This window comes from Tachyglossus aculeatus, chromosome 12 (genome assembly GCF_015852505.1).
Source record: "Tachyglossus aculeatus isolate mTacAcu1 chromosome 12, mTacAcu1.pri, whole genome shotgun sequence".
NCBI lineage: Eukaryota > Metazoa > Chordata > Mammalia > Monotremata > Tachyglossidae > Tachyglossus > Tachyglossus aculeatus.
The window spans coordinates 45,255,575-45,282,862 of record NC_052077.1 but is presented as its reverse complement, the minus strand read 5'-3'; the positions used below and the strand labels follow the sequence as shown (position 1 = coordinate 45,282,862).

General features: G+C 50.1%; 1 protein-coding gene across 1 annotated transcript; it reads right to left on the bottom strand.

The window, feature by feature from the left end:
* Nucleotides 1-12,549: 12,549 nt before the first annotated feature.
* Nucleotides 12,550-24,420, bottom strand: FGF20 (fibroblast growth factor 20). The gene is made up of 3 exons (XM_038755420.1): nucleotides 24,189-24,420; nucleotides 17,920-18,023; nucleotides 12,550-13,101 (listed from the first exon to the last, which is right to left on the bottom strand). The coding sequence occupies exons 1-3, from the start codon at nucleotides 24,418-24,420 to the stop codon at nucleotides 12,856-12,858; spliced, it is 582 nt and encodes a 193-aa protein (XP_038611348.1). The 3' UTR covers nucleotides 12,550-12,855.
* Nucleotides 24,421-27,288: the final 2,868 nt, after the last annotated feature.

Genomic DNA, 27,288 nt, shown 5'->3' with positions numbered 1-27,288 from the left:
TGCTCAATCCAAGTTCTCCCCACTCCTCAAGAACCCCCAGTGGTTGCCCATCTACCTCCACATCAGACTGAAACTCCTTACTATTGTCTTTAAAGCACACAGTTCATTCAAACATATTTATTGAGAGCTTACTGTGTGCAGAGCACTGTACTAAGTGCTTGGGAAGTACAAGCTGGAAACATATAGAGACAGTCCCTACCCAAAAGTGGACTCACAGTCTAGAAGGGGGAAACAGAGAACAAAAGCAAACATACTAACAAAAAGCCACCGCTGCCTGAACCCCTGACTGCTCGAATTCATTCATTCATTCATTCAATCGTACTTATTGAGCACTTACTGTGTGCAGAGCACTGTACTAAGCGCTTGGGAAGTATAAGTTGGCAACATATAGCGATGGTCCCTATCCAACAGCGGGCTCACAGTCTAGAAGGGGAAGACAGAGAACAAAACAAAACATATTAACAAAATAAAATAAGTAGAATAAAAATGTACAAGTAAAATAAATCAGCCACCTATTTCTCTGGACTTCTGTTGGGCCAATCCACCTCACAGAACTCTTGGAACACGGGAGGCAGGTCACTTGACTTCCTTGTGCCTCCGTTTCCATACCTATAAAAACGGAGCTAGTCAGTCAGTCAGTCACATTTATTGTGTGCTTACTGTGTGCAGAGCACTGAACTAAGTGCTTGGAAGAATACAGTATAACAATAAACAGATGCGATCCCTGCCCATAACATGCTTAGAGTCTAGAGGGGGAGACAGACATTAAAATAAATAAATAAAATTATGGATAAGTATGTAAGAGCTGTGGGCCTGGGAGGAGGGATGAATAGAGGGAGCAAATCAGGGTGACCCAGAAGGGAGTGGGAGAAGAGGAAAAGGGGGGTTTAGTCAGGGAAAGCTCTTGGATGAGATGTGCCTTCAATAAGGCCTGGAAGGTGGGGAGAGTATATATGTATATATGTTTGTACATATTTATTACTCTATTTATTTATTTATTTTACTTGTACCTATCTATTCTATTTATTTTATTTTGTTAGTATGTTTGGTCTTGTTCTCTGTCTCCCCCTTCTAGACTGTGAGCCCACTGTTGGGTAGGGACTGTCACTATATGTTGTCAGCTTGTACTTCCCAAGCACAGTACAGTGCTCTGCACACAGTAAGCGCTCAATAAATATGATTGATTGATTGATTGAGAGTAATTGTCTGTAGGATATAAGATACCCATTCTTCCTTTCTCTTAGACTGTAAGCCCCATGGACGACAAGGGACTGTGTCCAATCTGCCTAATGAATTGTATCTACCCTGGACTTTATGCCTTGCTTGATACTTAGTGAACTTCGAACAAATACCACAACAACACAACAGCACTCCAAGGGGTTCTTCAGCCAGAAACCTCCATCCCAATGGCCCAGACTCAGCAGGCAGAACCCAGGTCTACTGATTCCCAGAGCAGGGATCCTGGACCCCAGGTCGGCCCAAATACCACTAGTAGCGGGGAAAGAATCTATTTGAAAGTGTATCTCTTCAGATCTCAAATAGGAAATTCCCATTAGAGCAATAAATACTCTATCTGTGGCAGAGAATTGGCAAGCTACCTTGATCAAGATACCTTCTTGGCCGACAATCACAGAAACTGAGACCACAAAGCATATCTTAAATGTTTCAGCACTTGGATTTTCCTAAGTAGTTCTTTCAAGTTCTTTATGAACAACTTGTGCAGAGATCAAAACATGCTAATTTCATCATTGCTGGCCAGATCATCAAGGAGTCATACAAGCACAGAAGGAGAGACGCACTAACTTTCAAAGAACAAAATATTTCCTAGATAGATGACGTTAGTCAGTGAGATAAAAGAAGTTGGCTCCTTTTCTCTTCTCCGGGGGAAAGCCAAATTGGGATGGTGTTCACACATTTCCCCAAACACATTTTCCCTTCGGACACCTGCCTGTGAGAAGGGTCAGCCCACCGTTGGCTGTGACAGGCCAGGAAATATGGGCCCTGCCAAGAATGCTGGAGGTGCTTGATACTCCTCTCTGTCCCCAAGTCCCTCCCCTTAGCAGCCACCTGCATGAGGGAGTGACATCAATCAATGGAACTTATTGAGCGTTTACTGTGTGCAGAGCACTGCACTAAGTGCTTGGGAGGGCACAATCAACAGATTTGGTGGAAATGTTTCCCCGCTCACAAGGAGCTTCCAGTCTAGAGGAGTAGGCAAGAATTCTGGAAAGCGGAGCCCAGGAGCCTGGAGTGTGGGGTGCAAACTGGAATAGAGGTGCCGGAGCCCCAGCCTCCAGCACAGCAAGATAAGGACCCTCTTCCCCCTTGGATACAGGGTTCCTGACCATCCTTACAGCTAGGCATGATTGAGCACAGATTTCCTGCCACATAGGTCAAACTCCAGCTGATGAGTAGGATGGATCTGATTATTACTGTGAATTTTCAGAAAAAGAGCTTGAAGAAAAGGACTTGGATCAAAAAACAAACTACTTACAGCCAGGAAAGCCAAAATAGAGCAATCAGGAAGAATCGTCCCTCTGTTCATTTTAGGTAGTGAGTTCCCCTCTAGACTGTAAGCTCCTTGTGCAGCATGGCTCAGTGGATAGATCCTGGGTTTTGGAGTCAGAGGTCATGGGTTCAAACCTCTGCTCCACCAAATGTCAGCTGTGTGACTTTGGGCAAATCACTTAACTCCTCAGTGCCTCAGTACCTCATCTGTAAAATGGGGATTAAGACTGTGAGCCCCCTGTGGGACAACGTGATCAACTTGTAACCTCCCCAGCGCTTAGAACAGTGCTTTGCACATGGTAAGTGCTTAATCAATCAATCAATCAATCATCATCATCAATCGTATTTATTGAGCGCTTACTATGTGCAGAGCACTGTACTAAGCGCTTGGGAAGTACAAATTGGCAACATATAGAGACAGTCCCTACCCAACAGTGGGCTCACACTCTAAAAAATGCCATCATCATTATTGTTTTATTATTATTATTATCCCAGGCCTGGGAGTCAGAAGGACCTGTATTCTAAAGCTGGCTCTGCCGCTTGTCTGCTGTGTGACCCTGTTCAAGTCACTTAATTTCTCTGTGCCTCAGTTACCTCATCCGTAAAATGGGGATTATTAAGACTGTGAGCCCCATGTGGGACACGGACTGTGTCCAACCTGATTACTTTGTATCTACCCCAGTGCTTGGTTCAGTGTCTGTCAAATAGTACATGCTTAACAAATACCAAAAAAAAAAAATTAAATTAAAAAAAGGGAACATCTCTTCCAACTCTGCTGTATCGTACTCTCCAAAGCACTTAGTGCACTGCTCTGCACACGGTAAGCACTCAATAAATGCCACTGATTATGATGATCTTGAGATACACCAGAATGAAATTTGACTGAGTCAAAAACTGTTCAAGACGGTATGGTGATCAAACAGGAGTTCAGGCTTCACATCTCAGTGGACCTTCATTCATTCATTCATTTGTATTTACTGAGTGCTTACTATGTGCAAAGCACTGTACTAAGCACTTGGGAGAGTACAATATAACAATGCATGTATACATTCCCTGCCCAAAACATGTTTTCAGTCTCGAGGGGTAGACAGACATTACTATAAATAAATTACAGATATCAGTAAGGCTTTGATCAGTGACACTGATCCATAATGGGGGGGGGGGGGGGGTTGAAAAGCAGAGGGCTGTATGCGCATATATGTGCATAATCCGTATAATCCCAACTCTGCCACTTAATCCTGGCTCTGCCACCTGCGTGCTGCGTGACCTTTGGCAAATCACTCAACTTCTCTGTGCCTCAATTACCACATCTGCAAAATGGGAATTGAGACTGTGATCCCCACATGGGACAGGGACTGTGTCCAAGCCAATTAGTTTGTATCTACCCCAGTGCTTAGTGCAGTTCCTGACACAAAATAAGCACTTAACAAAATACCATAATTATTATTCTTTTTATTACTGGGTTCTGATCCCAGCTACAACACTTGTCTGCTGAGTGAATGTGGGTAAATCAACTAACTGCTCTGTGCCCTAATTTTTCCATCTGTAAAATGGGGATTAAATGCCTGTTCTTTCCCCACATTATCTCAGACGGTACAGGGACTGTGTCCGATTGCCTGGTGCAGAGTAAACACTGAACAAATATCCAGTTATTGCACTGATGCGCATTTGGACTTTTTTTTATTTTTGAGCATAAAATAAAGTGAAAGTCACCTGGCCATGTGGGAGCAGTAGGGGAGGGAGGGACACTGGCCCAGACCCCTATTGGTCTGCAGTGTAATGGGTGGGGTGGGTTTTGTAGGCGGTGGGTACATTGGCTGCCCGCTAACCTTCACCCCCCTGCCCAGCCCACAGAAGTCTCACCTGCCCACCACACTGGCCAGGGGAGGAATCTGCCTCAGGCCCTTAAATCAATCAATCAATCAATTGTATTTATTGAGCGCTTACTGTGTGCAGAGCACTGTACTAAGCGCTTGGGAAGTACAAGTTGGCAACATATAGAGACAGTCCCTACCCAACAGTGGGCTCATAGTCTAGAAGGGGGAGACAGAGAACAAAACCAAACATATTAACAAAATAAAATGAATAGAATAGATATGTGCAAGTAAAATAGAGTAATAAATATGTACAAACATATATACATATATACAGGTGCTGTGGGGAAGGGAAGGAGGTAAGACGGTGGGGATGGAGAGGGGGACGAGGGGGAGAGGAAGGAGGGGGCTCAGTCTGGGAAGGCCTCCTGGAGGAGGTGAGCTCTCAGTAGGGCCTTGAAGGGAGGAAGAGAGCTAGCTTGGTGGATGGGCAGAGGAAGGGCATTCCAGGCCAGGGAGAGGACGTGGGCCGGGGGTCGACGGCGGGACAGGCGAGAACGAGGCACGGTGAGGAGATTAGCGGCAGTTAAATGGGTCCCAGGCTGAGCAGGGCAGGTGAGTGGGGCAATTTTAGTCTGGTCTGGGCCTTGACCTCATCTCTCTCACCATCTACCCCTTGCTCTCACCCTCCTTCTTGCCTGGAATTCCCTCCTCCCTTCGTATTATACTAATAATAATAATAATAATGGCATTTATTAAGTGCTTACTATGTGCAAAGCACTGTTCTAAGAGCTGGGGAAGTTACAAGGTGATCAGGTTGTCCTGGGGGGGCGGGGGGGGGGCTCACAGTTTTCATCCCCATTTTACAGATGAAGTAACTGAGGCCCAGAAAAGTGAAGTGACTTGCTCAAAGTCACACAGCTGACAATTGGCAGAGCCACAATTTGAACCCATGACCTCTGACTCCAAAGCCATGCTTTGGCTCTTTCCACTGAGCCATGCTACTTCTTCAATCAGACCACTGCTCTCTCCATCTTCACAATCCTACCAGAATCATATCTCCTCCAGGAACCCTTCCCTGATTCATCTCTCATCTCCCCACTCTATTCTCCCTCCCTCATGTGTCACCTATGCACTTTAGCCCATATCCCCTAGGCATTTTGATATTCACCACAGCCCCTCCCCTACAACACTTCTGTACATGTCTTTATACTCTGTTGCTTCCTCTTTCTGTAATTTATTTTCACCTCTGTCTTGAGAAACAGCGTGGCTCAGTGGAAAGAGCACGGGCTTTGGAGTCAGAGGTCATGGGTTCAAATCCCAGCTCCACCTATTGTCAGCTGTGTGACTTTGGGCAAGTCACTTGACTTCTCTGTGCCTCAGTTACCTCATCTGTAAAATGGGGATTAAGACTGTGAGCCCCCCGTGGGACAACCTGATCACCTTGTAACCTCCCCAGCACTTAGAATGGTGCTTTGCACATAGTAAGCACTTAATAAATGCCATCATTATTATTATTCCCCTTGAGATTGTAAATTTATCAAAGGCAAGGATTGTGTCCCCCAACTCTTGTGTTTTCCCAAGCACTTAATACCCTGCTCTGCACCCAGTGAGCACTCAGTAAGTACCAATGACTGATGTTCAATTGACCAATTCATTGTTTGACTTAATATCATGCTGCCACCGCACTCCAATTGGATGTGTTGGCCTTCTTGATTCGGTTCTCTACTGTCTTGGTCAGTGGGTTGTCTAGGAAACAGAATTCTATGACAACACTAAGTTCTCTGTTTCCAAATAGAGACCTTCAGTTGCATGTATGCCTAATACATCATCTCCATTTTTTTTTAGGTTTATCATGAACCTGTAACACCTAGCTGATTCAATGAAGTTGTGTATGCTCATTTGCCTGTCTTCTTGGGGTTTGTCTGGCACTCTCCATCTCTAGCCTGTAGAGAAGCAGCATAGCATAGTGGATAGAGCTCAGGCCTGGACGTCAGAAGGTCATGGGTTCTACTCCTGAATCTGCCACATGTCTGCTGTGTGACCTTGGGCAAGTCACTTCACTTCTCTGGGCCTCGGTTACCTCATCTGTAAAATGGGGATTGAGACAGTGAGCCCCACGTGGGACAGGGATAGTGTCCAATCCAAAATGCTGGTATCCACCCCAGTGCTTGGTACAGTGCCTGGTACATAGTAAGCGCTGAACAAATGCCATTATTATTATTTAGTACACATTCTGCACAAAGCTAATAAATGCCACTGATTGCCAAATTTACCTCTCTCCTTCTCTTCAGCCTCACATTTCCTCCTGTCTTTAAGACATCTCTACTTGGATGTCTTGCAATCACCTCAAACTCAACATGACCTAAACTGAACTCATCTTCCCTTCCATACCCTGTCCTCCCCCTCACTTTCCCATCACCATAGACAACACCATAACCTCCTTTTCTCACAAACCCATAACCTTGGCATTATCCTTGATTCATCTCTCTCATTCAACCCACTTATTAGTCTGTCACCAAATCTTGTCAGTTCTACATTGCTAGAACCCTTTCCTCTCCATCCACCGTTTCCATGTTCGTCCAAGGACTCATCCTATCCCACCTTAACTACTGCATCAGCTTCTTTGCTGACCTCCCTGCGTTCTGTCTCTCCCCACTTCAGTTCATTCTTCACTCTACTGCCCGGATCATTTTTCTAAAAAAATGTTCAGTCCATGTTTCCCCACTGCTCAAGAATCCCCAGTGGTTGTTCATCCACCTCCACATCATACAGAAACTCCTTTCTGTTGATTTTAAAGCACATAATCACCCTGACCCCTCATATCTTACCCCTCATGTTGCCCCCTGATTTTCTACTACAACCCAGCATGCTCACTTTACTCCTTTAATGTCAACCTAATCACTGTATCTCCATCTAATCTCCCTCTTTGCTCCTGGCCTGGAGCTCCCTCCCGCTCCAAAAATGACAAACTACTATGAGGCCTTCCTTGAATAAGGCCCCTTTCCCAGACTTTCTCTCCCTTCTCTATCATTCATGTACTTAGACCTGTACCCTTAAAGCATTTGATATTCACCCCACCCACAGCCCCATAGCACTTATGTACATATATGTAATATATTTGTTTATTTTTTCTGTCTCCCTCTACAGACTGCAAGCTGAGGGCAGAGAACGTGTCTACCAACTCTTTTGTATTGCACTCTCCCAAATGCTTAGTAAAATGCTCTACACGCAGTAAGCATTCAATAAATACCACTGACTGATCGATGTATATTCAGCAATTCTCGAGTGGTTATCTCTAGGACTTTGGATAATGATCAATGTCTGTTGAGGCATAAGAGTGTCCCAGAGAAGCAGAAGTGTAGTATACAGCAGCATCCCATTCTCTAGTTGCATCCTTCAGCATGGCTTGCTCCTCCATGACATGCAACAGCTTCTGCTGGGCCCAGAAGGACTCCTTACCCAGGGTTTGGTAAACCAAGGCTCTTGCCCAGCCCAATTCTGGTGGGGGAGAGTGACTTTCTGGCAGTTGTCATATTTTTCTTGAGTGGGGCAGGTCTTTCTTCCCCAGTCTGCGTCACACACTCAGATTTATGGCCCATCTCTGCCCCATCCCTCTCCGATCCCTAGTCTAACCCTGTCTTTACTTGATATATCATTATTATTATTATATTAGTTAAGCATTTATTGTGTGTCAAACACTGTTTGAAGTGCTGGGGTAGGTACAACTTAATTTGGTTGGACAGTCCCTCGTCCTGCATGAAGATCACAATCTAGGAGGGAGGGAGTAGGATTTAATCCCCATTTCACAATTGAGGAAACTGAGGCTCCGAGACTTGCCAAAGGTCACCCCACAAGCAATTGGCAGAGCTGGAAACAGAACCCAGGTCCAGTGAGCCCTAGGCTTATGCTCTTTCCACTAGGTCGGGCTGCTTCTCCACTGGCTCTCTGTGTGAGCAGCTGGCGGTGCACTGGAGGGGGATAGGGACAATCTTAGATGAACAAAAGAGGTGCTTGTCATAACTGCGGAGCATACACAAGCTCAAACACAGGCTCACTGAATCCTCCTACCCACCTCCAGGTGACTGGGCTTCTACACTGCTTCCAGCCTTGGAGGCAATGTTCTCTTCATGAGAATTTGGGTACTGCAGCTCCTCCGAGGGAATAAAATGAATGAAACAAAGCGGGTCACTCCATTCCCCAAACCGTGCTGCCATGGTTGGTTATAATCTGTCAGGATTGTGTCAGGGGTGAAGAGGGATGAGCCAGGAGGACCGGTATCATCTGTTCACCTGGTAGGCCGAGTGGGGAAGCGCATGCACTGTTTTTCAGCCGTTAGCAAATCCCCAAAAAGGTCAGCTCCCCGTAGGCAGCTACACTGTGAAAGGGGAAAGACCGCTCCCTCTGCTGAGGAAAGATTGTGAGAGTGAAGAGCGAGTTGCGGGGGAGACTGTGATGGCGGCAAGGGGTGGATGGGATGTTAGGTGGGAAGACTGTGTGAGGCTGGATCTTAACAATAATAATATAATAATAGTGGTATTTATTAAGCACTTGCTGTGTGCCAGGCACTGTTCTAAGCACTAGGGTGGATACAATCAAATAAGGTTGGACACAGCCCCTGTCCCACGTGGGGCTAACAGTCTCAATTCCCATTTTACAGAGGCCCAGAGAAGTGAAGTGACTTGCGCAAGGTCACATAGCAGGCAAGTGGCAGAGCAGAGAGTGGCAGAATCCATGACACTGGGACTCCCGGGCCTAGGTTGTCTCCACAATGCCATCTTACTGCAGCTCACATAGCTGCTCAGCAATGGAAGCCTCCTGGTGCCTGGGGTCAGCCCACTCGCCTGACCTGGGGAAATCTCAGCCTAAGATGGGCACGGGGCCCATCTGGGCCCAGAGGCGGGAAAGGCCCTGGGCTTCCTCCTCTTGCGCTGCTTGATAGCAGAGGCACGGGCAGTAGGAAAGACTAGACAAAGTGGGATAGGAGGTTCAAGGGGAAGACATTGAGGTCACTCAGGTACGGTGGGACAAGGGGGCAGGGGGACACGGCCCGTCCATCCCCATTCCCCTGAATCTGAAACAGAGAAGCAGCCTGGCCTAGTGGAAAAAGCTCAGACCTGGGAATCAGAGCACCTGGTTTCTAATCCCTGCTCCACCAAAGGTCTACTGGGTGACTTTGGGCAAGACACTTAACATCTCTGTGCCTCAGTTACCTCATATGTAAAATGGGGTTTAAACCTTACTCCCTCCCTCCTAGACCCATGTGGGTCAGGGTCTGTTTCCAAACTGATAACCTTGTATCTACTCCAGCACTTAGAAACAATCAATCAATCAATCAATCATATTTATTGAGCACTTACTGTGTGCAGAGCACTGTACTAAGCGCTTGGGAAGTACAAGTTGGCAACATATAGAGACGGTCCCTACCCAACAGTGGGCTCACAGTCTAGAAGGGGGAGTCACAGTCTAGAAGGAGGAGAACCATGCTTGACACACAGTAAGCGCTTCACAGATACCATAATTATTATTATTGATAATAATAATGTCGTTTTAGTATTGTGTGGTGAATAGACCACATCCTTCTGCTCTCTCCTCAGTGGCACAGTCAGCCAGGCCACCACAAGCCAGAAGCTGCGGCTCACTCGGTGGCATTTTTCTAGCCCCGGGATCCCCAGGCCTCCATCTGTACACAGTAGCATGACCAGTTGCTGTTTCATAAGGTGTCTCACTCCCCAGTGGTGTGGAAGCAGCAGGAAGAGTCAGGACACTGGCCTGTCCTCTCAGCATGGTCTAACTGTGGCTCGAGGAATGTGATACAGTGGCCACAGAAAATAGCGTCTGCACTCAAGCTAGCAGCCCAATACCAATAGAAGCAGCAGGGCCTAGTGGTAAAAGTACAAGACTGGGAGTCTGGAGGCCTGAATTTTAATCCTGGCTCCAACCCCTTACTTGCTTGTCTGTGCATTTTTCCTCATTCGTAAATTGGGGATTAAATACCTGGTCTCCCTCCTCTTTAGATGGTGAGTCCTAACAATAATAATTGTGGTGGTTATCAAGCGCTTACTATAATAATAATAATAGCATTTGTTAAGCATTTACTATGTGCAAAGCACTGTTCTAAGCTCTGGGGAAGATACAAGGTGATCAGGTTGCCTCACGTGGGGCTCACAGTCTTAATCCCCATTTTACAGATGAGGTAACTGAGGCACAGAGAAGTTAAGTGACTTGCCCAAAGTCACACAGCTGACAAGTGGCTGAGCCAGGATTAGAACTCATGACCTCTGACTCCCAAGCCCATGCTCTTTCCACTGAGCCACGCTGCTTCTGCTTCTGCTGTTGCTTCTGCTACTATGTGCAAAGCAATATACTAAGCACCAGAGTAGATGTAATATACGCAGATCAGACACAGTGCCTGTCCCACATTCTAAAAGGGAGAATGGATATTATATCCCCATTTTTCAGACGAGGTAAGGCACAGAAGGCACAGAGAAGTTAAGTGACTTGTCCAAGGTCACACAGCAGTGATTAGAATCTTAGTGCTAGGTCATGCTGCTTCTCCATGTGTGGAACAGCATCTGTGTCTGATCTGATTATCCCATATCTACCTCAAAACTTGGCACATGGTAAGTGCTTAACTACCACCACAGTTATTATTACAAAGAGTCCCTCCACTCACACCAACAACCCAACATCAAATACCTCACTTTAGATGTTACCCCAAATCCATCTGGAACATTGAAAATGGTTCAAAAGTTCTTTGGTATGTTATCTCTTGAAGTGATTCCTGTTACTCTTACAGAACACCAAGGGTGCATTGTAATTTGGGGCAGTGTACTCAAGAGCACCCATCTTGCCCCAAACACAGAGGAGTGATGGAAGTTCCTTACTCTGAGAGCCCTGACTTTACTAGGGAGTGATTTCCAGAGAGTTGTGACTGCTGCCCTACAGTCCACTACTTTTCCATTTCTCTGCACCCCCCGCCCCCACACACATATCCCCAAGTCCAGTTCCCACCAGGAAATAACATGGCCTAGAGAAAAGCACACGCAATAATAATAATAGTAATAATAATAGTACTTAAGAGCTTACTATATGCCAAACATGGTACTAAGCTCTGGGCTAGATACAGGACAATCAGGTCCCACCTGGGGCTCAGAAAGTGAGTATGAAGGAGATTTCCCAAGCACTTAGTATGGTGTTCTTAATAAATATGATTGATTGACAACAGGTATTGAGTCTCCATTTTGCAGATCAAGGAACTGGAACACAGGGAAGTTAAGTGGCTTGCCCAAATCCCAGAGCAGACAAGTGGTGAGATTAGGGTTAGAACCCAGGGCCTCTGACTCTCAGGCTCTTGCTCTTTCCAGGTAGACCCTGATTCTACTCCCAGTTCTGCTCATTACCTGTTAGGTGACCATGGGCATTTAACCTCCCTGAGCCTCAGTTTCCTCATCTATTAAGTGGGGTTAAGATGCCCGTTCTCCCTCCCTCTTCATCTGTGAGCCCCATGTGGGATAGAAACTGGACCTGCCACAGTTCCTTCTACATTGGAAGGGCTTAATATCACATTCTTTAAAATTCTTATTCTTGAGTGGTTCCATTCCATTTCCGCATCACTCACTTAGGAGCCTAGGAGCGCCAGACCCACTTAGTAGCAGCAGAGCAGGAACAGAGGTAGGAGACAAATGTTTAGCTCCCTTTTGGAGACGGCAGTAAGTCCACCCTAGATCGCTAAGTTTCAGAGGGCCCCTGCGCAGCCAGTTTCGATCCCTGACATCAGCGTCCTTGCAGCCCACACAGCCTGGCCCTGGACTGCTCAGTGCTTTCTGGAGCCAGAAATTCATGGTGCTGTCCTACTTTTTAATGTGGGGCGACGAGGGGTCGTCTTTCAGTTCTGACCGGAGCTAATCAACATACAGTTATGAGGGCGGAGGTTTTTCTCTTTCAATTTTCTTCACATCCAAGTAAAAAATAAACTCTTTAATAAATATATAAAATAAATATATGAAACCTGAAAGTGTATAAATACGCCCATCCTTAAAAAGGCAGCATCTTGACACAAATTATATTCCAAGGTCCATCGCTGACTCCCAGACTCCCCAATTTCCTCAGACCACTCAGAGTCTGTGAAGGAGATGATCTGTGAGACGGAAAGTCTGGTCCCTGCTCTGCTCACATCCACATGCCCGCCCCTTCCTCCCCTCCCACCCCTACCCCCAGCCCCCAGGCAGCAGGGGAGAATGAAGTCTTCAGGGTCAGAGGCCGTAGAACCAGGCTTCAGCAGCAGATTCAGGAAACTGATTTCCCGTTCATGTAACAGTCAGAACAGGACTCGCTTAGCCTCTGAGAGAATGTAGCCCCCCAGAGTGGAGGAGCTTCTCCTGGGTGAACCAAATCCATCAAGAACAATGAACCTCGGTTCCCAAGGCAGCGGTTTAATGTTGTGGCTCCTCCTCGTCTAGCTCCACAGCCACAGAAACCGGGGCGGGAGGCAACGTCTCCTAAGGACTTCCCTCAAACTCAGGCTCTCGCTTCAGCTGGGCCCCCGGACATCTCGGTAGAGGCTGGGAGTCCGCTTGGGGTCCACGGGCCTGGGCAGGAAGTGGGTAAACTTCTGGTGCCTCTTGGCCCTGGCGCCGTCCCTCGGAGAGCCATCTCTGTTCAGGGCCACGAAGTAACGGCGCCCCGAGGTCCCGTGCTTGTACATGTTGGAGGAGTAAGTATTATACCAGTTCTCTTCAAACTGCTCCCTGAAAATACACTCTGAGGTCAGCTTCTCCTAGAAGGCAAGAGAAAGAGAGGGGAAGAGAGAGGAAAAGAATGGGGGAAGGAGAAAGAGAGACAGGTTAGACCCCTAAAAGCTCATGGCAGCTCTCCTAGAAAGTTTCCGGGAAGCAGCGCCCTATTTCGTGAGGATGGCTAGGACCTGGCCTGGCCTGCCTCGCTAGAGGAGGAGGAGGCGGGAGGAGGGCAGGAAGTCCAAGGAGTCTTGTCTAGAACTCATACAAACAGAATTCTGGTTTGTGAGACAGGTCTCCCTCTTGTCTCCCGCTCCTTTACAATGTGAGCCCAGGGTGGGATATAGACCGTCTGATCTGATTTTATGGTACCTACCCGAGTGCTGAGCACAGTGCTTGGTGCATAGTATGTGCTTCACAAATACCACAATTATTATTATCATTTTAGATGATAAACACACAAAAGAGCACCTAGTTCTTCTAGAGGGGGAGGGGTGCTCCCCAAACCTTTCCACGAAGTTCCCGCCCACACCGACACTGGGTACGGGAACACCAGCAGTTCCTCTGACAACGAGGCACACCGAGCTCAGACAGGTTCCTGCTGTGGGACAAATGTTTCCCAACTCCCAAACCACATCGTTGTCCAGATAGAATGGAGGGAAAACAGGCACTCCAGCCGGCCGGACTGAGCGTTCATTCATTCATTCAGCTTCCAGCAGGAGGAGAGAAAGCCCCTATCCCAGCCAGCTCAATAAGCAGCAGGAGGGCCAGCTCCCAGCCCAGCCAACCCAACCCAATGAGCAAACAGGAAAAGAAGCCCCCAGCCCAGCCAGCCCCACAAGGAGCAGGAGAGCCAGCCCCCAGCCTAGGACAAGGGGAGTGGAGGCCTTTAAACTCCCTGTGACCCCAGGCAAATGGACAGAACTCAGGGTCAAACACCGCTGGGATCCAATCTCTCCCCAGCCTTACAGGAGTCAAGTGTTTAGCTGCAGTGGGGAAGGGAAAATGGTCAGTAAGACCCGCTAGAAGCATAGTGGAAAGAGCCCGGGCTTGGGAGTCAGAGGTTGTGGGTTTAATCCCGGTTCTGCCACTCTTCTGCTGTGTGACTATGGGCAAATCACTTCACTTCTCTGTGCCTCAGTTACCTCATCTGTAAAATGGGGATTAAGACTGTGAGCCCCAAGTGGGACAACCTGATTACCTTGTATCGGGTTAGAACAGTGCTATGGCACATAGTAAGCGCTTAACAAATACCATCAGTATTATCCCTTCTAATAATAATAATAATAATAATGGCATTTGTTAAGCGCTTACTATGTGCAAAGCACTGTTCTAAGTGCGGGACAGACTCTAACCCTGCTTTGACCAGCCAATTGAGACCTTGTCCAATGTTCTCCCCCTTTCAGACTGTGAGCCTACTGTTGGGTAGGGACTGTCTCTATATGTTGCCAACTTGTACTTCCCAAGCGCTTAGTACAGTGCTCTGCACACAATAAGCGCTCAATAAATATGATTGATTGATTGATTGATTCCCACTGAGCCTCAGCCCCGGTCCCGACTCAGGCATCCAGGCAGGAACTGCAGACCCAGCAGCGAAACTGTTCGGCCACGGCCCCCCGCACTCCAGCCCAAGATTGGGCAACTGGGCAGTAGTTGGGACTACATCCCAATGGCTGAGGCTGTGACTTCCAGATGAGCCGCGGGGCTTACTGCTTCTCTCACACATTTTGAGATATTGTGCACACAAGGATGAAAAGGGGAAGCCTCATGACGAACAGGGTGCCACGCGTGTTCTAATGACATGTCACCAAACCCCTTGCTTTTAATCAATGGTATTTGAGGGCAGAGTTCTTTACTAAGTACTCATGATGGTATTTATTATGTGATATTTGCCAAAGCATTGTGCTGAGTGCTGGGGTGGACATAAGAAAATCAGATTGGATACAGTCCCTGATCCAAAAGGGGCTTAAAGTCTACAAGGGAAGCAGAGCAGGTGTTTCACCCCCATTTTAGGAGATGAGGAAACAAACACAGAGTTAGGTGACTTGCCCAAGGTCCCACGTCAGGGCAATGGCTGGGCTAGGTAATAATAATAACCTGATTAACAGCAATGATGCCAAAAATTGTGGTATTTGTTAAGCGCTTACTATGTGCCAAGCACAGGGATAATTATAAGATAATCAGGTCTGAAACAGGCTCCTGACTCCCAACTTTGCTCACGTTCCACTAGGCAACCCTGCCTTTCTTGGGGAGTCACAGAATGAAGAGTGAAAGTGGAGAAAGGGTTCAGTCTCATTGGAAGCCAGACATTCATTCATTCATTCAATCGTATTTATTGAGTGCTTACTGTGTGCACAGCACTGTACTAAGCACTTGGGAAGTACACGTTTGCAACAAATAGAGATGGTCCCTACCCAAGAGCAGGCTCACAGCCTAGAAGGGGGAGACAGACAACAAAACAAAACATATAAACCAAATGAAATAAATAGAATAAATATATACAAGTAAAATAAATAACTAGAGTAATAAATCTGTACAAACATATATACAGGTGTTGTGGGGAGGGGAAGGAGGTAAGGCGGGGAGATGGGGAGGGGGAGTAGGGGGAGAGGAAGGAGGGGGCTCAGTCTGGGAAGGCCTCCTGGACTTGGATAGGGTGGGATGACTACGCCCTCAGGCCCAGGAGTGGTTTTTGGTGGGACCGAGGGAAAGTCATCCTAGGAGGAGGACAAAGATGGAAGAGTTGCCATCTCCCTGCTTCTGCACTAACCTATTCTAGAGAGGCTCCCATCTCCCTCTTCAATAGCTGTGGATTTGCATTATCTGGGGTATGTGCCTCCTCCTTCCCTTCTCCTTCCTCCTTCCAGGCAGGGGCCTTGGCTCTTTCTTCTTTCAGGTATTCCCCTCCCCTATAGGGTGTGTTATTTCCCTAGCAGGGATGGCTCCATCTTGGTCTAGCCCATTAGAAAGGGTAGGTGGATCCCAGCCAGAGAGACATCACCTATTCAACTGCATTTATTGAGTGTTTGCTGAGTGCAAAGTGCTTAATCTAGAGGCGGGAGCTGTGGCCCCATCCTCCATGCTTCCGGGTCAAGTGAAGCACAGAGTGAGACCAAATAGGACCTATGAAGCAGTAGCAAAAAAGTTCCCTTTGGTCACCTTGGCCCTCTAGCCTTTGGTGCCAGCTGAAGCCAAGGCTCCCAGGTAGCTTCCTCTCAAGATAAAGCAGCTTCGGCCCTAGGATCATCATGACAACAAGTGCTGAAAATGGCACATGGGACCGTTGACTACTAACAGACTGCTGAGCTGAGTGGAGCTCCTGGACCAGGGCTAAGTGACCTCTGAGCTGAGTGGAGTTCCTGGCCAGGGCTAAGTGACCTCTGAACTGAGCAGAGCCCGTGGACCAAGGCGGTGGTGATGGCCGCAGGTAGCCAAAACCCTGTCTGGATTCTCCAGGCACTGATCTTCTGGAGCTCTGCTGGGTCTTGGCTCTCCCTGGAGGAGGGGAGCAACTTGAGGGGCAGGGAACATGTATGCCAACTCTACTGTACTGTAACAATAATAATAATAATGATAATAATGGCATTTATTAAGCGCTTACTATGTGCAAAGCACTGTTCTAAGCGCTGGGGAGGTTACAAGGTGATCAGGTTGTCCCACGGGGGGCTCACAGTCTTAATCCCCATTTTACAGATGAGGTAACTGAGGTCCAGAAAAGTGAAGTGACTTGCCCAAAGTCACACAACTGACAATTGGTGGAGCTGGGATTTGAACCCGTGACTGCTGACTCCCAAGCCCATGCTCTTTCCACTGAGCCACCGAGTGCTCAGCACAGTGCTCTGCTCACAGTAAGCACTCAATAAATACCACTGATGATGAGGAGGAGGGTTAGAGAAGCAGCATGGCTCAGTGGAAAGAGCACGGGCTTTGGAGCCAGAGGTCATGGCTCTGCCAAATGTCTGCTGTGTGACCTTGGGCAAGTCACTTAACTTCTCTGAGCCTCAGTTCCCTCATCTGTAAAACGGGGATTAAGACTGTGAGCCCCACGTGGGACAACCTGATCACCTTGTATCCCCCCAGCGCTTAGAACAGTGCTTTGCACATAGTAAGCCCTTAACAAATGCTATTATTATCATTATTATTATCATCTTGCATTTGATGGCTATTTCCCAGCCTGGGGCCCTAAGAAAGCAACTGTCAGTTCTAACTCATAATGTCTCTCCCTGCTGGTAAAGGGGCAGACTGAGCGTTGGCTGAGGCTCTTCCTGGGCCATCTGCCAGAGCGGAGGTGGAAGGGGCTGGCAGCAAGACCGTTTAACCATCAATTACACTGAACTAGTCACCGACTACTGCGGCCAGGGCTTCCTAGAAGAATTAAATTTGCTGCATTCATAAGTTTTATTGCCGAATTACCTTCTATTGCTCTGATCACCCAGTGGTTAAGTTTTAATTGCAGCTGTGCACTGATGAGACTCATTCAGTTACGGTTTGGGAGAAAGCAGGGAGCCAAGAGAGCAACACAGACTTACATCTCCAGGACTGAACTGCGGTACCAAATCCTTTGTGATGGATTAAAAAAAAGCTCATTCACTACCAATGAGAAAAGTCTTTAGTTATTTTGGTGCCGTAAGTCTTTGGTTCTTCAAGGAGGTGAATGTGCGGATTAAGTACCCGCCCGCTCACTCCAGATGACTACAGGTATTGTCACAACTGGTCCAGTAGTCAGGTTTGGTGGATCGCTGCCTTGTGGCAACTGTATTAGTAATAGTAATAATAATAATAACAATATCCCCAGATCCTATTATTTCTCAGTATTTGTCAGTGGGTTGAGTCAGTGAGAGGGGTAGTCTGACACTTACAGATCCATACAGCTCCCCTTTGTCATTCATGCCGAGATAGAGACCAGTGTCCACGCCGCGGATGCTGACCAGGCCCACAGCCACGCTGATGAACTCCAGGATTCCTGGGGGCACAAAGAGGGTCTCATTGTTCAGAATGATTTAGATTTTGGTCTCCAGGGAGAACCTTAGGTTTATTACCTGAACACCCAATTTCAGGAGTCCCACTTGACCTGCAATGTGCAGGTGGGCCCTTCGCACGTCTGGAAGGAATGGAGAAAACCCCACAGTGGGTGGGTGAGCCATGGGAGAATGGAAATAAGCAAGCCCATGGTGCAGGGGGAAACCAGTAAAGTGAATGATCTGGAGAGAGTCACTGAGCAGGGGAGCCAGAAGGAGCACCAGGCTGAGGGTAGGGAGAAATGGGGTGGAAGGCTGGGACAGTGCTTGCCTATACAGAAGTGCACACTCAGGTGCACACTCAGGGCAGGGTGGCAGGGTAAGGGTGTGTTGGGGAGGAAGGGCCAGCATAGATGTGCGTCTGTCTGTGGGATGTATCAGGGCCTGTTGAGATGTGGTGAAGGAGGAGGAGACTGGGCCAGAGGAAAATGGGAAAGGTGAACAGGAGAGAGAGCGAGATGAAGGTGGGGAGAAAGGAAAAACCTGAGGAAAAAAGAGAGTGATGGGATGGGTGGAAGGACAAAAGGGTTGCTGGGTACTCATGTTTTAGGTGACAGAGAAATGCTTGTGACAGTAGTCAGGGAAAACATGGTGGGGTGATGAGAGAACATAAACATTTAATTTAGCATTATTGTCTTTTACGGAATGGGAATGTTTGGGAAATGAAATAGGACCAAACAAAAACTCCTCACTTTTGGCTTTAAAGCTATCCATCACCTTGCCCCCTCCTACCTCACCTACCTCCCTTCTCTCCTTCTACATCCCAGCCCGCACAGTCTGCTCTTCTGGTGCTAATCTCACTGTGCTTCCATCTCGCCGATCTTGCTGCTGACCCCTGGCCCATGTCCTATTTCTGGCCTGGAACGCCCTCCCTCCTCAAATCTACCAATCACTCTTCCCCCCTTTGAAGCCCTACGAAGGCACACCTCCTCCAAGAGGCCTTCCCAGACTAATCCCCACTTTTCCTCAGCTCCCACTCCCTTCTGTGTCACCATGACTCACTCCCTTTGCTCTTTCCCCCTCTCCCCGCCACACAGCACTTATGCATTGTATCTATAATTCTATTTATTTATATTGATGCCTGTTTACTTGTATTGGTGTCTGTCTCCCCTTCTAGACTGTGAATCCGTTGTGGGCAGGGATTGTCTCTCTTTCTTGCTGTGTTGTACTTTCCAAGTGCTTAGTACAGTGTTCTGCACACAGTAAGCACTCAATATGACTGAAAGAATGAACAAATGACCAATTCTTTTCCAGCATCTTAATATGAATGCATTTTTCCATCAAATGTATAGAACTCATAAGTATCTCATAGTGGATAAACTAAATGGTTGTTAATGCATGGGTAAATCATCCTGCTGGGTTTGTGGAGCTGTTTCCTTCAGTCAATGGGGGAACGGACAGATGCCTGGGAGGGTTCATTCATTCATTCAATCGTATTTATTGAGCGCTTACTGTGTGCAGAGCACTGTACTAAGCGCTTGGGAAGTACAAGTTGGCAGTATATAGAGGGTGTGCAATTCGCAGCTGATGCTCCCCAAGACCCAGAGTAGTAAAGCCCAGGCGACCCGATACAGTCATCCCGTGTGAGCTGACCAGGCAGTAGGGCTGGCGCGGGGAAGGGGGCTTTTGTCTGCTGTCTCTTTTAGGATTTTAGCCAAGCAGGTTTGCAGTCCGAACCTTTTTTCCCCAGCTAAGAAAGGGCATACACTAAAGAGCCGTCAGATGACTCGAATGATTTCCAGGAGGTGGGAATAAGAAATGAGTCTTTCTTATTTACAGTGGGAGGAGACGGGGCAGCCAAGTCCCTTAGGAGCATAAACAGACCGACAGCGCCTGCCCCAAGACTGAGCCCCCTCCTTTCTCTCCCCCGCCTTACCTCCTTCCCTTCCCCACACCACCTGTATATATGTTTGTACGGATTTATTACTCTATTTATTTGTACATATCTATTCTATTTATTTTATTTTGTTAATATGTTTTGTTTTGTTGTCTGCCCCCCCTTCTAGACTGCGAGCCCGCTGTTGTGTAGAGACCGTCTCTATATGTTGCCGACTTGTACTTCCCAAGCGCTTAGTGCAGTGCTCTGCACACAGTGGGGATTAAGATTGTGAGCCCCACGTAGGGCAACTTGATCACCTTGTATCCCCCCAGCGCTTAGAACAGTGCTCTGCACATAGTAAGCGCTTAACAAATGCCATTATTATTATAGAGAAGCAGCGTGGCTCAGTGGAGAGAGCACGGGCTTTGGAGTCAGAGGTCATGGGTTCGAATCCCCGGCTCCACCAATTGTCAGCTGTGTGACTTTGGGCAAGTCACTTCACTTCTCTGGGCCTCGGTTACCTCATCTGTAAAATGGGGATTAAGACTGTGAACCCCACATGGGACAACCTGATCACCTTGTAACCTCCCCAGCGCTTAGAACAGTGCTTTGCACATAGTAAGAGCTTAATAAATGCCATTATTATTATTATTTACAGTAAGCGCTCAATAAATACGATTGAATGAATGAATGCCCCGGAGGGAACGGCAACTAGAACCGCGGCCCCGAGCCCCGGGACCCGTAGAGATGCGGACGGACGGTCCGGGGTCTCCTCCCAAGCGAAGAGCTGGCACTGGCAGGGCTCGGGGGGCGGGCGGGCCACCCAGCCGGCTGCAGCGCCGGCCAGGAGAAGGAAGAACCTTTAAAAGAGTCTCCGCCACTGTTTGATCTCACCCCCACGGCTTTCAGACTAATGACTCGGTGTTTACACAGCGGAGGAAGTCTCCCCGCGGCGGGGAACACCTCTAACGGGTTGGTGGTGGCTTCGAGGGCAACGGAGAGGCTGGCTTGAGGAATTCAGCGGCAAGAGCCCGGCCTTGGGAGTCAGAGGGCGTGGGTTCTAATCTCGGCTCCCCCACTTGTCAGCGTGGGCAAGCCACTCAAGTTATCTGTGCCTCAGTGACCTCATCTGTAAAATTGGGATGAAGACTGTGAGCCCCCCACGTGGGACAACCTGATTACCTTGCACCTACCCCGGCGCTTAGAACAGTGCCTGGCACATAGTAAGCTCTTAACCAATATTATGATTATTTTCCCCAAACACTAGTCTGGGTGCATTTAACTTGTACTTCCCAAGCGCTTAGTACAGTGCTTTGCACACAGTAAGAGCTCAATAAACACGATTGATTGACTGATTCGAGGGCTCGTTTGGCCGAGTTGGCGAGCGTTGGGGAAAGGCAGGGGACAGCCCCCCAAAGTTTTGAAGAAGGAGTAGACGTCCGGTCAGCTCATCACACCAGCCGGGGACTCTCACAAAGCTACAGCTGCAGGCTGGACGCCCCCCGGGACGTGGGGGCGGGCGCGGGAGGCAGAAAGACCCCCTCCAAAAAAGCTGCGGGTGGAGGAGGAGGAAGAGGGAAGAAGGGGGAGGGCGCGATGGGCCTTCGCTAGGGAAGCGGCCCGCGCTCTAACGGGAGAAGGAAGCGTAGTGGAGGCAGAAAGCCGGGGGGTCCGCTGCACCTCGCTCCAGGCGGCTTCCTGTTAGGGCCCGGGGGGGCTGCTTAACCCCTCGACACCCACCGGCCATCGTCCTAGGCCCTACCCTGACCCCCCGCCCGCAGAAGCTCGTCAGAGCCGAAGGCGCGGGCAGCTCCCAGCCTGCTCCGTCTATCATCATCATCATCATCAATCGTATTTATTGAGCGCTTACTATGTGCAGAGCACTGCACTAAGCGCTTGGGAAGTACAAATTGGCAACATATAGAGACAGGTCCTACCCAACAGTGGGCTCACAGTCTAAAAGGGGGAGACAGAGAACAAAACCAAACATACTAACAAAATAAAATAAATAGAATAGATATGTACAAGTAAAATAAATAGAGTAATAAATATGTACAAACATATATACATATATACAGGTGCTGTGGGGAAGGGAAGGAGGTCTATGTGAGAAGCAGCGTGGCTCAGTGGAAAGAGCCCGGGCTTTGGAGTCAGAGGTCATGGGTTCGAATCCCGGCTCTGCCACATGTCTGCTGTGTGACCTTGGGCAAGTCACTTAACTTCTCTGAGCCTCAGTTACCTCATCTGTAAAATGGGGATTGCCTGAGAGCCCCACGTGGGACAACCTGATCATGTTATATCCCCCCCAGCGCTTAGAACAGTACTTTGCACATAGTAAGCGCTTAACAAATGCCATCATTATTATTTTATTATTATTATGTGACACCTCCTCCAGGCAGCGGCGGGCAGCCGGCACGGGGACGGAACTCGGGAAGCGGTAAATGGGGAGGGGCGGGGACCGCGCCCCCTCGCCCGACGAGGTTCCTAAGACTGACGCTCCCCTTCGCCCCCCTTTATCAATCAATCAATCAATCAATCGTATTTATTGAGCGCTTACTATGTGCAGAGCACTGTACTAAGCGCTTGGGAAGTACAAATTGAGTACAAATTGGAGGGGCCTTTCCCCGGCCCCTCCCAGGTCTCTGTCACCCAGGGCCCGGGACCCAGAACGCCCCCCACCACACATACACACACACACTGCTCGAGACCCGTCATCATCATCATGGTATTTGTTAAGCGCTTACTATGTGCCAACCGCTGTTCTAAACACTGCGGTGGGTACAAGGTAATAATAATAATGGTATCTGTTAAGGGCTTACTATGTGCAAAGCACTGAGGATAATACAAGGTAATCAGATTGTCCCAGGTGGGGCTCACAGTCTTAATGCCCATTTTACAGATGAGGGAACTAAGGCACAGAGAAGTGAAGTGACTTGCCCGAGGTCACCCAGCTGACAAGTGGCGGAACCGGGATCAGAACCCACGACCTGACTCTTGGCACTAGGCCATGCTGCTTCACAGAGACCCCAGACCCACTGCCCCCTCCTCCGCCCCCCTGGCCACAGGCCCCGGGGGACACCACCAGGCCAGCCTCCCTAAACGAGGGATGGAGGTGATTGAGAAACCGGGTGGTCCCAGGTCAGACACCCCGGAATCACCCCGCCCCGGCTCGGGGGCGTGGGGGACGATGAGAAGCAGCATGGCCTAGTGGCACGAGCCCAGGTTTGGGAGTCAAATGATGTGGGTTCTAATCCTGACTCCGCCACTTGTCTGCTGCGTGACCTTGGACAAGTCACTTCACTGGACCTCAGTTACCGCATTTGTAAAATGGGGAGCCCTCTGTGAGACAGGGATCATGTCCAACCCAATTTGCTCGTATCCATTCCAGCGCTTAGCACAGTACCTGTCACATAGTAAGCGCTTGACAAATACCATTATTACTATTATTATTCCCCGCCTCGCCCCGCGGGTCAGGTCTGCCGCAGGACCACCCCGCCGCATCCGGAGTCGCGGGTCCTGCGGGGGAGAGAAGGGGTGGGAAGGGTCTGCGCAGCCTCCCCTTCCTGCTCCTAACCCCACCGCAGATCGAGGCTCGGAAAATAATAATAATAATAATGACGAAGGTATTTGTTAAGCGCTTACTGTCAATCAATCAATCGTATTTATTGAGCGCTTACTGTGTGCAGAGCACTGGACTAAGCGCTTGGGAAGTACAAGTTGGCAACATATAGAGACAGTCCCTACCCAACAGTGGACAGTCTAAAGCTATATGCCAAGTACTGTTCTATGCGCTGGGGTAGATAATAATAATAATAATGGCATTTATTCAGCGCTTACTATGTGCAAAGCACTGTTCTAAGCGCTGGGGAGCTTACAGGGTGATCAGGTTGTCCCCCAGGGGCTCACAGTCTTAATCCCCATTTTCCAGATGAGGTAACTGAGGCCCAGAGAAGTGAAGTGACTTGCCCAAAGTCACACAGCTGACAATTGGCAGAGCCAGGATTCGAACCCATTCCCTCCGACTCCAAAGCCCGTGCTCTTTCCACCGAGCCACGCTGCTTCTCTAATGTAGATACATTGTCAGCAGGTTGTCCCACGTGGGGCTCACAGTCTTCATCCCCATTTTACAGAGAAGTGGAAGTGAGTTGCCCAAGGTCACCCAGCAGACAAGGTGGAAGTCTAACCCCTTCGCCCGGCGGGGTCCCTGCCCCGGGGGGGGGGAGGGGGGGGGGGGTGCCTGGGGGTCTGGGGTCCCTCGGCCGGGGGGGGGCCGGGGAGTGGACGGACCTACCGAAGAGGCTGTGGTCCTGGCGGGTGCCCCTGACGCGGCCGTCGGGCAGGATCTGCAGGTGGAAGCCCGTGCGGCAGTAGAGCTGCCTCCGGCGCAGGAGGCCGTGCAGGTGGGCCAGGCCCGGGGGGCCCGGCCGCTCCCCGGCGGGGGGCAGCAGGACCGGGGCCGGCCCGCCCGGACCCAGCCCGCCCGGCCCGCCCAGGAGCCCGCCGGCCTCAGCCAGGGGCCCCATGGGCACCCCGGGGCGGGGCGGGGCGGGGCGGACCGGGGGGACCGCCTGGACTAAGGGGGGGGCCCGTCTGGGGGGGCCGTCCTAAGGGGGTCCGGACTAAGAAGGGGGGCCCGTCTGGGCCGTCAGGCCTGGGGGCCCGGTCTGGAGGGTCCGGCCTAAGGGGGTCTGCTCTGGTCTGGGGGTCCGGCCTAAGGGGGTCCGGACTAAGGGGGTCCCGTCTGGGCCGTCAGGCCTGGGGGGTCCGGCCTAAGGGGGTCTGGTCTGGGTGTCCGGCCTGCGGGGGTCCGGCCTAAGGGGGTCCCGTCTGGGCCGTCAGGCCTGGGGGGTCCGGCCTAAGGGGGTCTGGTCTGGGTGTCCGGCCTGCGGGGGTCCGGACTAAGGGGGGCCCGTCTGGGCCGTCAGGCCTGGGGGTCTGGTCTGGAGGGTCCGGCCTGCGGGGGCCCGGTCTGGTCTGGGGGTCCGGTCTTAGGGGGTCCGGTCTTGGGGGGGCCGGCTTGCGGGGGTCCGGCTTGCGGGGGTCTGGTCTGGGGGTCCGGCCTGCGGGGGTCTTTTCTGCAGGGGTCCGGCCTAGGGTCCCGTCTGGGGGTTCGGGCCCGCGGCTCCCGCGTGTCCTGCGGAGGCTGGAGTGTGGGTCGCGCCCCCCTGCCCGCTTTATAAGCGCCCCCCGCACCTATGCTAATGAGGCGCGTGCGCCCGCCGGAGCCCACGATGCCCCCTCGGTGCCGCTCCGCCTCGGAATAGAGGGGAGGGGACGGGAGGGGAGGAAAAGGGAGGGGAAGGGAGGGGGGGACACGGGACGGGACCAGAGTCCGGCCGGCGGAGGAGGGGGAGGGAGGAGGAGGAGGAGGAGCCAAGCAGCTACCTCTCAGCCGCCTCTTACAATAATAATAATAACAATTTTGGTATCTGTTGAGGGCTTACTTTGTGCAAAGCACCGTTCTAAGCGCTGGGGAGGATCCAAGGTGATCAGGTTGTCCCATGTGGGGCTCACAATCTTAATCTCCGTTCTACAGATGAGGTGACAGGCACGGAGAAGTGAAGTGACTTGCCCAAATCGGGATTAGAACCCATGACCGCTGACTCCCAAGCCCGGGCTCTGTCCTCTGAGCCACGCTGCTTCTCTCTTGATGCGCGCTACTTCCGAACTCCCGGGACCGCATTGGGATCGGGAAGGGGGAAGCCGGGGGAAGTGGGAGGAGTGTTCCGCATACAGTTAGCGCTCAATAAAGACGATCGAGGGAAGGAAGGAGCCGAATGGGGAAGAGGTCGACGGCCGCAGCGTGGGGCACAGGCAGGTGCGAGGAGAGGCAGCGAGAAGCTGGGGAAATGGGGAGGGGGCGAGGGAGGGAGACGGGAGGGAAAGAAGGGGAAAGTGAGGGCAGTACGGGAGAGAGGATGAGGAAGAGATAGGGAGCGGAAAGAAGAGGGAAGGATGGAGGCCACATGTGGGAGCCCCTATGTACGACATAATAATAATAATAATGATGGCATTTGTTAAGCCCTTACTATGTGCCAAGCACTGTTCTAAGCACTGAGGTAGATACGAGGTCATCAGATATTGTCCCATGTGGGGCTCACAGTCTTAATCCCCATTTTACAGTTGAGGTAACTGCGGCCCAGAGAAGTGAAGCAACTTGCCCAAAGTCACACAGCTGACAAGTGGCGGAGTCGGGATTAGAACCCTGACCCTTCCTCTTTCCACTAAGCCACGCTGGTTTTCTTCTATCTATCCCAGCACTTAGTACAATGCTTGACGCATGGTAAGCGCTTAATAAATGTCATTATGGTTATTAATAATAATAATAATCATTATCACTGTGGTATTTGTTAAGCGCTCACCATGGCACACAGTAAGCACTCAACAAATACCCTAAAAGGGAGGGGGGAGAAGGAAAGAGAAAAAGGAGAAGAGGGAGGGGGAGCGGGGAGGAAGAATCAATTAATCAATGGTATTGAGCGTTTACTGGGTACAGAGCACTGGATTAAGCGCTTGGGAGTGTGCAGTATCATGATTATTAGTACAATACGATAGAGTATTGATTGATATAATACAACAGAGTAGGTAGACACTATCCCTGCGCTCGAAGAGCTTACAGTCCAGCCGGGAGAGGAAAGGAAGACGGGGAGGAGGGAGGAAAAAAAGGAGGGGGAAAGAGAGAGGAGGAGGGGAAAGCACGTTAGCTGAGGGCGAGACCTGCCCAGACACACATGAAAGGGAAGCCCAAGATCTGACAGTTTCCCTCCCTAATTTCCAACACGAACAGACGGAACACGCACCGCTCTTTTATCGCGCCGGACGGGGAATTTGGGGTTTTGACATAATCGAGGCGGGTTTCCCCCTGCCGCGCTCCCTTTAAAGCTTATCTCATCCCAACCAGCACCTGACAAGGCCGGCTCGCCTCGGGGTTGGAGTTGGGGTTAGGGCGACGCTCACCAGAGCCGAACTCGAGGGTCGCGGCCGCCGGTCCCAGCTCTCCCCGAGAGGTCGGAGCGCAGGGGACAGGCGGAGTTTGGGGGTAGGGGTCCCCCCACAAATCACCACCACCACCACCCCGACCACCACCGCCCCCGAGCTCCCCCCGCCCACGCAATCCCCACCATAATTTTAGACTGTGAGCCCACTGTTGGGTAGGGACTGTCTCTATATGTTGCCAACTTGTACTTCCCAAGCGCTTAGTACAGTGCTCTGCACACAGTAAGCGCTCAATAAATACGATTGATTGATTGATTGATAATTCGGCTGGGAGAGCAATGCCAATTCCAGTTCAATCCAAAAGGGCCCCGTGGACTCTGAGCGCATCCGTGGGGGGCTTCTGGGGGGCTTTGAGCCTTCCTTCTCTCCCCATTCCCAAGACCTGACGATAGAAC